This window comes from Schistosoma mansoni, chromosome 4 (genome assembly GCF_000237925.1).
Source record: "Schistosoma mansoni strain Puerto Rico chromosome 4, complete genome".
Taxonomy (NCBI): Eukaryota; Metazoa; Platyhelminthes; class Trematoda; order Strigeidida; family Schistosomatidae; genus Schistosoma; species Schistosoma mansoni.
The window spans coordinates 482,020-493,503 of NC_031498.1; the positions used below are offsets into that span (position 1 = coordinate 482,020).

At 35.7% G+C, this 11,484-nt stretch overlaps 1 protein-coding gene across 1 annotated transcript; it reads left to right on the top strand.

Annotated features, from left to right (window-relative positions):
• Window positions 1-1,423: 1,423 nt before the first annotated feature.
• On the top strand, window positions 1,424-10,429 carry Smp_062900 (Peroxiredoxin, Prx4; the record flags this gene model as incomplete). Its single annotated transcript, XM_018796471.1, has 3 exons — window positions 1,424-1,551; window positions 4,649-4,888; window positions 10,213-10,429. 3 exons carry the CDS (start codon window positions 1,424-1,426, stop codon window positions 10,427-10,429), a joined length of 585 nt encoding a protein of 194 aa, XP_018651610.1.
• Between the last annotated feature and the right edge of the window lie 1,055 nt (window positions 10,430-11,484).

Sequence of the window (11,484 nt, forward strand, 5' to 3'; positions counted from 1 at the left end):
GGACTTGACGCACATCCTGGATTCCACTGCTAGCCACTATCCATCTTTGTTTAGAAATAAATTAACATTAAAATAACGTAACTTCAATTTATTTCATTTTTGTTTTGGTTGCTTGAATCTTCCCATTGATATTCAGGAATGCAATTGATCAGCCCTTTTTATTGGCATATGTTCATCCTGTGTGGATTCTCTTGATATTACCTTAAGTCACAAGCATTATAAGCAGCTAAGTAGGTAACACGATAACGTTTGAAGTGAACGGTATTAGGTTCGAGTCACGGAGTGAACATCAATTCTAGGATGCAGGTACATTCAGCTGACAAGTCCCAAATAAAACGATACATACTTCCTGGATCCTACTACTGACCATTATCAACTTCAGTTTATTGTTTAGATAAAAACAATAATAATAATATAAATAAGGCGTTGTCTCTAACATATAAACCAAGCAAGAATTAATGTTCACTATTCTCACACACACACTTAGTGTTATATACACCAATTTATACAGAATAATAAATTTCAAAGATAAAGATGATTTAATGAATAAGTTGTTTTGATATTTATGTTCCCTCCTTTTTTTAAAAAAAGGATTATCAATACTTTACTTTGATCGTAACATAGTAATCAAATGGATTGTTATATTATTATATTTATTATAATTACAACTTCCAAACATCTACAAGTTACAAGAATGATGATCACTTGTCCTTAAATTAACATCTTGATAAAGAAAGAAAATTTATTTGTGTTGAGGAAATCCAGAAAATTCCTCGAAAAAGGGAAAAAAAGAGGCTCTGAAAACTCTACGAAACATCTTATCCAATCAGCATTCAATAGAAATTTTGCTAGAAACATCTAGAAATTGAAAAAGTCACATGTCACGTTTCTGGTTGGATAATTACCTATACTGTTACTATGTAGCAGTAGCGTTCTAGAATTTTATGGAAGCCCACGGCCATCTGAATTGCTATAAAAACCTTAGATTTTCGATACCTAAAACATCCAGCTCAGAGAATAAAACTCCATCAAACATTATAACTCTATTTGGTTAAATAGTTTCTTTATAAATGGATGTTCCAGAAAAAAAACAAAAAAGAAACAACAGATAATGATCCCTACTGTACCCATCTACTAAAAATCTTTACAAAATACCACTTCTCATTAAAACAAGAAAAACAAAAAAAGGGCGGATATTTACTTAATTCGTTTATTTTAAAAGTTAACATAAATCTAACCAATAGAATAAAGATCAACGTAAAAAAAAAGAAAAGGATATTTTTTAACAAAGTAAACCCGCCCCCCCCCCTTTTTTTAAAAAATAAGCCAATTACATTCTTCCCTAAGGTAAACTAAGATAACTTGAAGTGTATTTAAAATCTGGTTTCAAAAAATTTTTTAGGGTTATTATAAATAATAAAAGATGCTTATTCCAACAAAACCTGCACCTAATTTCAAAGGAAAAGCTGTAATTAATGGTGCATTTAAACAAATCAATTTACATGATTATTTGGGCAAATATGTGGTACTATTCTTTTATCCTGCAGATTTGTAAGTTAAATTTTAAGCCATTATGTTTTTGTTTGTTTGTTTTTAAATCAATTAGGAAATTTTAATAGTTGAGATTATGAATCAATTGAAGCTAGACCACCATAGAACACGTGGGAGCACTGGACACTCGTTTCGTCCTATTGTATGACTCCTCAGGTCCTGGGTTCGAATCTCAAGAGGCGAGGTCGTGGATGCGCACTGCTGAGTAGTCCCACAATAGGACAAAACGGCCGTCCAGTGCATCCAGGGACTCCTCAGCAGTACGCATCCACGATCCCGCCTAGCGAGATTCGAACCCAGAACCTTGTCTTTTATTTGTACAGTCACTTCAAATGAACCAAAATATGTGAAAGATTAGTTGCAAAAATGTACATTCGTTTAATTGAAAAGAAAAAGTAGAGAGATATATGTATATAATAAAAATAGTTATCACTAAATTATCCCAAATGACTTCAAGCTATTGATGATAAACTAAATTCATTTAATATTATCAATCACCCGTGGATTAACTAGAAATTTCTTGTTTGACTATTTAACCTGAATTTCTCATAAATGTTTTCATGTAACACAGTGTTCGTATTATATCTCAAAACTTATCAAAGATTTTGCCTCAACAATTAAAGCTCTACTATATATGGAAACAAATTAATTTCCTTTGTATAATATTGACGCTGACTGGAAGAAGTATGACATTGTGTAACGAGATTAAATGTGAATGTATATTATAATCCATTGTAACCTATACAGTTCAATCATATTACATTTTAGATACATGTCAATGATTGTAGTTGGATGACGATTGTGCAGTATCTCTAGATGATTGTAGTTCAAAATGTGAACCATTCGATAGTAACTCGAAGGTTTTAATGTTAAGCATTCATTATAAGTCATGAACCTCCTGGATACGATCTCCAACAAAACCTTTAGTACACATTACTATGTTAAAATGAAACAACTGTCTCTAATGATTTCCTGGCAAAAATCAGTTCGTAATGTAAACCCCAAATCGTATAATCTCCAAAAGCCTCTTATAATGATCATGACAAAAAAATATTATTGAATGATCTTATGATACAAAGCAGTATATGTTATATCATAAAAGGATCTTCATATATCATTTATAAACAAAGTGCTCTAGCTCTGATAGATGCGACAGCTTTGAATCCCATATACTGGATGAAAAAAGTTCCATCATTGCGAAAGAGACACTAAAATTCATGACGTAAGGAAGCATCTACTAAAATACTGGGTTTGTTTTTCGAAATAATGTTGATCGCCTTGTAGAAAAAAAGGAGCATTTAAACCCGCCTTTAGTTTGTGTCGAAAGACAATATCAAACTGATATTCAGTATAAACTACAAAATTATTTTAAGCAAAGATGGATAGTGGCTAGCAGTGGAATCCAGGACGCACTTTTTGTCCTATTTGGGACTCGTCAGTTGGATGTACCTGCATCTCAGAGTTGATGTTTACTCTGGGACTCGAACCCAGTACCTTTCGCTTCAAATGCTATCGCGTTGTCCACTCAGACAATATCGAGGCAATACGCACAGTATACACATATGCCAATAAGAGACTGACCTGTTGCAGTCCTAAACATCAATGGGAAGATTCAAACAAACAATACTAAGTGAATTTACAAGAGTATTTTGTTTCTTAAAAGCTGTACAATGAAGCAAAATTGCAATCAGGTCACTGTCATAGAAATGTTTGTCAAAGCGAGGACTCAACAGAATAAACGTCTGTTTCAACATACTTCAGTATTATTCAATATGATTCGGAAAATTTTAAAAAATTAGGCAGCTAAATAGGTTAACATCGATTCATTCAACAATAAATAGTTAGTAAATATAAGTGAATACTTCCTTGAGAATTTTTTCTTCAAAAACTTGTTCATAAAAACCCTGGATGATTTAATGACACATCAACAGGATATGAGAATAATAAATTACTAATCAACAGTATATTCAATTTTCATTGACCAAATTGCTTAAGACATCAACTCAGTGCCCAAATACTGTGAAGCTATTCGCTTTAACTTAGACGGAAGTTCTTACAAATTGTTTAAGTTGTAATGATTTGAGTAAATATAACATTGAATTCAGCTCATTTACTAAATCAGAACTGAAAAGTCCTGCTAATTGAACGCTATATTCGGATCCTAAGCTAGTTTTGTAACCCCCAAGTTAGAACTACACAGCGACTTGAACGCGAGAGACAAGGCGAAAAATATACGAGAATCACTTTACTTTAAAGGTTCATTTATGTATAGAAAATATAGGGTCTTTATAGTATTTTAGAAGTCCTTGGGTTACCCTGAAAATCCCAGAATACTACTAAACATAATAGCAGTATAGTAATCAGCCAATCAGAAACTTTACATGTGACTTTTCATTTACGTGATGTTTCTAGCATAACCTCTAGTCAAACGCTGATTGGACAAAATGCTTCTTAATGTTTTCCTGAGCTTATCATGTCTATTGAAGAAATTTTCAGGATCGCCCTTACAAGAACATTTCCTAATATTCCGTCAAATATTTTTATTAAACAATTCTGATGTTGTAAAACACTTTTCAGGTAGAAGCTCTCGAATTTATTGTTACTTCTTGGTAAAAATTATTTTATTTATTTATTTATTTAAACACATAAATATTGGTACAAGGAAGCACCAGATATATATGCACTGCACAAATCTCATTCGATTTGTGTAAGGGCTGTGATACTGCCCAGGTGCCCAAACTGAAGCAGATGGTTTTCTTAGGGGGCCATACCTCGAGCCTTTGACCTAAAGGTCTGATCCACAAGGCAGTGGAGCATCGTGAGGAGATGCTCTTGGTAAAAAAAGAACACAAATGAACTAAGTTTGATGTACAGAAGTACAGAACTTCTTTCAGGTACAATGAAACATGTAAGAGAAAAGTAGATAAATTAGCAAGATAACTTATTGTATATTACAAATTGTATAGCGTACACTTATGAGTCAATCAGTCACAACGTAGAACTTCGTACGTAAGTACGTCAGTTCGAGTTGTTTAGAACACATCATTGATCTACTGTTACAGAAATATTCATCTATATACTTTTATTTCTTTTATAGTACGTTTGTCTGTCCAACTGAAATTATAGCATATAGTGAACGCGTTGAAGAGTTTGAAAAAAGAAATTGTCAAGTTATTGCCTGTTCAACAGATTCTGAATATTGTCATTTAGCATGGACAAATATGGATCGTAAAGCAGGTGGATTAGGTCCAATGAAAATACCACTTTTAGCTGATACAACAAAATGTATTTCACGATCATATGGTGTACTTGATGAAGAAGAGGGTAATGCATTCAGGTAAATCCCACTATACAAGTCTGTTAACATAAATATATTTCTGCAAAAGAAATTATTCTAATGTACTTATAACAAAAGGAAATACCTAAATAATACTGATACTGTCATGCAAATTAAAATTAATGATTCTTCTAAAAACTTTCTTACAATCCGCAAACCTCTCTTGATGAGTTTCTATTTAATGAAGTATCAAACAAGTGGGCAACACAAGTAGTTAGATTATCGAAAATACATTAGGCTTGAAGCTTAATGAATGATATATATAAATTTCAACTCAGGTATTAGTAGTACTATTCAACATGTATATTCAAACTTTAATGTAAACCAATAATCGTAACAGTAAGGGACTTCATGTAGTTGTATTGTGTATTAAAAATACCAAAAGAAGTTTCTATGGTGAGAATTCCAACAAAATCTCTTTTAATAGGATTTTGAAAGGTATGATTTTCAAGAAGTTCTAAAAAGGAAATTATCAAACAGAATCAACTCTTCAAATATAAATTACTTGTTAAGAACAAGTATATGTGTGGTCAGATTGTTCGAAAGGTATTGCGCTAATATATCACATAGTTGTGATAGTCTTCATCTTCTTATTACACTATCGAAATTTATCAAAGGGATTAATTGCTTTAACAATGCACTATTAACAAGTTTCAATATATATGAGTCATAGCTAGCACTGAAGTTCAGGACTTCCGTTTTGTTTCGTTTGGGACCCATCAGCCGGGTGAACTCGTATTCCAGAGTTGACGTTCATATAATTCTCAAATATGATATCGAATTGCCTCAAACGCTCACACACAATCTAACCACCAGTGTTAGTCCAGATCCGTTATATGTTGTCTTACTGTTAGATGATCGACAGCTTACGGAAATATATCACCTGAACAGATGGCTATCAGCTTCTTTAACTACGACGTGTACTCTGGAAAATCAAAGGATAAAGAATTCCTATGAGACTTATGTACTCATCTTACAAAAATAACCCAGTCTGAACAGTTAGGCAGTTGTTTATCAATGTTGTAAACGATATTAATCTGTTTGTAGTGAAAAGATGTGAAACATTCAACCATAGACCAATTTCAATAGTCATGAGACGAATTTTATCAAAATCTTGAGTATGTACCAATATAATCCTTGGAGTTCCACAATTGACTTTTGGGAACAGGTACTACTGTCTGATCGTCACTTTCCTCATTAGTGGTAACACTGTTTCAGTACTATTAGTCAGTCATTGTGTTTGCGTATGGGAAAACAAACACATAACTACTGATCATGACTCGAAATACTGACTTTGGTGGTGTCAACATACTTTCTGTATAACTCTTCAACTATATGCATTTTTGTGAGAACGTCAGAACTAACGAAAAGCGAAGAGGTCCTCAGTCTGCGACCAGATGCTGTGATTTGAAGGTAATTTGAATTGGATTAACACTTGTTCGTCTATCACAACGCTCTTAAACGTAATCACGAAAAGCACAGATATTAGTGATTAAAGAGCAAATGGGAATCTGAGTCAGTGGGTTTGTATCCCCAGGATTATTTCACATGTTACTTGAGCATTTGACAAAGTGTGTTTTATGTGATTACGTGTTTCTTCGTCCTTTACCCGTTTCTCCTCTGATTATTTTTTGTTTCCCATCACATCCTATTAACAAACAAACTGAATTCTCTGGTGACAAGTTAAAAGATTCACTCGAACTCACTGGAACAAGATCACTAAACAACTCATAAATCTCATGTCTTCGATGAGATGATAATCTTTGTGTTGAAAAACCTCTCACTGAAATAAGTAACCGACATAAATAATCGATATTTTGAATTCATCTCCAAATTCAAGAAGCTTCAAAAGCTATTCAGTCAATTAGTCAGCTACAACGTAGGATCACGCACATATATGCATCGGTCCAAATTGCCATACCCCGTTAATACAACAAGATGAACACCGAATTCATATAACTAGTTAATTTAATAGTAGTCATTTATGAAAGAAGGATTGTATAAAAGAATATAGTACAGGAAGAAAGAAAGATATGAAGCAATTTTAATCTCATAGTTTAACGGAAAATAGAGAGTGTATACACCTACACCATTGCGACCGATTCTGAGCCATGTCACACACAGTCTCCAACCATTGGTTACGATAGTAACGTGGACCACAACCAAGTAGTCTGCATCTACCAACATGGCTCAGACTAGAAGTTAGTGACTTCAAGGACTGATGCCACGTTTTGGTTTGGCCAACGCTAACCCTCTTCCAACCATCCCCTATACTAGTCAGCATAGCGCGTCGTGGTAATCGGTGTTCAGACATACGTTACACGTGACCCAACCATCTCAGTCAGTGAAGATTCATGACCTCACCAACGGATTCACCATCATTCCATAATACCCTGTGTCTAACCTCACTACTACTTACCCGGTGATCCCAGTAGACGCGAGCAATATTTCTAAGGCATCTGTGATCAAATACTAGTAACTTACGAGTATCTTCTACTCCTAAGGGCCACGTTTCACAGCCGTAAAGTAGAACAGAGCGAACTGCTGAGCATTATACTGGTCCCCTAATTGATAGACAGATATCTGGCCCTCGGCATAGGTGACGTAAGTTGGCAAACGCCAAACGAGCGTTCTGAATCCACGCAGAGATTTCGTCAGACACCAACCCATTAGGGCTGATCAGACTTCCAAGATAAGTAAAGTTGTCGTGAATGACCACACTAGGATCGTGTATGCGTGTTTCGGAGACACAGCATACACCAATGGTACGAGATTCTGGGGTTTTAGCCAAGAAGACCAGCTGGCCGATTTGACACAGGGTGAGTACGCTGAAGGCTCCAATGTGTTGGTTTTAGCGAGGTTTCAGTAGACGTGGGATAGTGTTTTACACACTAGAATCGTTGGCCATGGTGTCACTTTAGGAGGAAGCCAAAAGAGGAAGTTCAGTGTTGAAAGTCGATCAAGGAGGAATAACAGGAATTGAAGAGGGAGATTGATTAATAATACAGTGATCTTGAGTGCTGTTGGAGGTATGAGGGTGGTTAAAACTTCCCAGTTGCCACATCGTGGAAGGTTTCTTCCAGAAATACCTGAAAAGGAAATTGGATTAAAAGTTGTCTTAGTGACCTGAGAGCGTGACCACAGTGCCCAAGGGACAACTGCTTGAGATCTGTCAACCACGACCTCTATGTGAGTAATTTTTGTGTTAGCTCCGTACTTGTTGAGACCTTACCACCGAAGATGGATATCTATGGGATAAAGCAGTGTGCTTTTTTAGAGTCGACCTTTTCTAACCCCACCCCTCGTTGTGGGAAGGCAGCATGGCTGTTATGCTGGTTGTCTGAAGGAAACACCTTACTGCCGTCACACCTCTGTACAGTCAGCAGTACGACTTAACCTTCGAACCTTGGGTTTGCTGTCTTTAGTCTTACCGCTCTTCAACCGACCTGTCTGGCATGGTAGAACCTTGAGGAACGATTGTTCCAGCCAGCATAGCTCGATTGGTTCATCACGATAGGCAAGCCCGACCACCACGTCAAGGTAGCAGCAACAGTGGGGTTCAAAACCTATTAATATTTCAAAGCTGAAATCATGAGTCAATTGAAGCTAGACCACCATAGAAAACCTGGAAGCACTGGACGGCCGTTTCGTCCTATTATGGAACTCCTCAGTAGTGCGCATTCACGATCCCGCCCCGCGAGATTCGAACCCAGGACCTACCAGTCTCGAGCCAGAGCCCTTAACCGACAGACCACTGAGCTGGCCAGCATTCAACGGTGTTAATGTCTAACTTCAACCGATCCACGAATTATGAGCGACCATTCACCAATTGTCTTCAATGTGTTGTTATCTCACAACAGACGTGGTTGAACTCCACTGGTCACTGCTTCCCACTAGAACTCCAGGACATGTATCTTGAAGTCAGTCACTAGTGAGCATATGATTATAATCAGAAGGGGTTTTGTGATTTCCGTATTTTTCAGCTGAGGAGTCCCATGGTAGAACGAAACGGCCGTCCAGTGCTTCCAGGTTTTCCATGGTGGTCTAGCTTCAATTGACTCATGATTTCAACTTTGAAAAATACTGGAATCGCCACAAAACTCCTTCTGACTATTAATATGTAATGTGCAACCTCAGTCCACCGATGAATTATAGCGTGAATTAGATGGCATTAGAATCATCAGCTTGTGGGGGACGGTTGTTACTGCTATCCGATTCCTTATAATAGAGTATTCCTTAGGTCCAATAGTGAGTAACCAACAACAGTTGAGGACATATATCAAGAAGACCAAATATGTGAGATATTTGTAGTCTAAATTTCAAAGATGCAACGAAAAATTCAACAATTCAAAGAAGCATACAGAATATTCTCAATCGTCCCTGATGTACACAAAAAACAGGGAATATACAACTGTTAGGAACTTAAAGAGAAGTTTAATGATGCATGCAACAGGGCTGCTACAACTCAGTTGAAATATTTTATCTAAAGACAAGGGAGTTATTAGATGTGAATATCATTGAGTCACGAAATGATCTACGTTAGATAACCACTGGAAACCTGAAAGCAATGAACAGCCGTTTCGTACTAGTGCAGTACTCCTTAATGGTGTGCATCCATGACCCCGCAGCAGGGAATTTAACCCAGGACCTCCAATCTCGTACGCAAACGCCTAACTTTTAGACCATTAAACCGGAGTCCAGTGGTGTACAAATTTAACTTCAATCAACTTACGATATTGTGAGACCTTTTGTCTTTAGTGGGTACCGTCCCTACACCAGACACAGTTTACCTCTACTAGTTATGGTTTCTCTTTAGAACTCTGTGAATCATCCGTCGAAGTGAATCACTAGTGAGCACATGATAATCAGTATGGGGTTGTCTAACTTAGATCGGTTAGTGATTTCAATGAAATTCAATAATCTCCACAACTGCATACCGATAAAACTATAATAGTCAGCTCATCAGTAACTTAGTTTCATTCGACGAGACTTCAGAAACTTTATCAAAACCTAAACAAAAATCAGAATCATAAGATTCAAGAATACACTTATCAGTAATGATACATTCCAATCATGGATTTACTTAAGTCCTTAAGAAGTGAGAGTATTCATAAAAGTATTTCTGAAATGCAAACATGAACCAAACAGCTACAAATTTAGTTCGATGAGCTAATATCAAGATACTTATTTGCTTCTCATTTATTACTTCTATACGTTATTTGTATGGAATGCAACCTTATGACAGTATTTCATTGCAAACACTTAAATTAAGTTGCCTGTAATTCCATACTGTTTCTTTTTCACTATTACTTCTACTACTGTAGAGGATTATTTATAATTGATGGTAAAGGAATACTCCGTCAGATAACGGTAAATGATCGTCCAGTTGGTCGGTCTGTCGATGAAACTATACGATTGTTGGATGCATTTCAGTTCGTAGAAAAACACGGTGAAGTATGTCCAGCTAACTGGAAAGCTGGTAAGAAAACAATTAAACCAGATCCAAATGCTAGTAAAGAGTTTTTTGCTTCGCCTACATAAAATGTTCCTGTTCACTAACATATAAAAATTATCGTCTACACAAAATAATTCCCATTTAAACATTAAAATTAAAAACACGAAGTTCAGCGAAGGGATCTCTTTTCACACACAAAATAATGAAGTAAAATATCTATAATATGCAGTTTCATTATTAAATCGTTCATTTATTTATATATACGTCATTGTTTAAATAAATTGATGAAAAAGGTAGTTTAATACTTACACAGGTAACTTTGTTACATTATTAATAATCATTGTAATTCGAGACAAATAACTTGAAAACATTTAACCAAAGATAACTTATCTAAGCTAAGAGCACAGTGTAGGTGCAAACGTCAACGATCCTCAAAATAACCGTGGATGTAAGCCCGTTGTCAGCCAATCAGGAAAGTTATTACAAATGAATAACTCCTGAGTGGAAACGATAATATTAAACAGATTTCACGCAATCTATGAAACTAGTAAAGTCACCTACAAGTTTTTCTATCTCAAAACTGATAAAACGACAAATTTGTTTCTATGTCTAAGGAATATTTGTCTTTCCGAACCCTCGTAAGGACTCAAGTAGGTTTTTAGGAGCACGTATATAGCTTTTGGATAAGGTTCCGGTTAGGACATCTGATCAGCACGTTATTTTATACTTACATACAAAGAAATGAGCCTTTTCTACTCTATGATAAAAAAATATATTAATTTTGCCTAGAATACCATACAAAGGTATTTCTGTTGTCCGTTTCACGTCATAAGGGATAAAAGTCATTCACTTTCTAAATTCGTGCAAATATCAGTTGTCATTTCAGTTCTGATTGCGTTACTGTTATAAACGTAAAGAGAGGATACTGATTATAACGCTTGCGGTTTCTGATTATAACAGTCCTTTTACTTCTTATACGTATGTGGGACGTTAATTTACCTTAGATGAATATCTACACTAGATTCCCACCCAGTGTCTATTCTACAGGACTTCAACACAACTCAGACCAAGAACACGAGATTAGCCTGACTAGAACGTCAATATATTTCCACACCAAAATACGACACAAGAAACAGTCAAT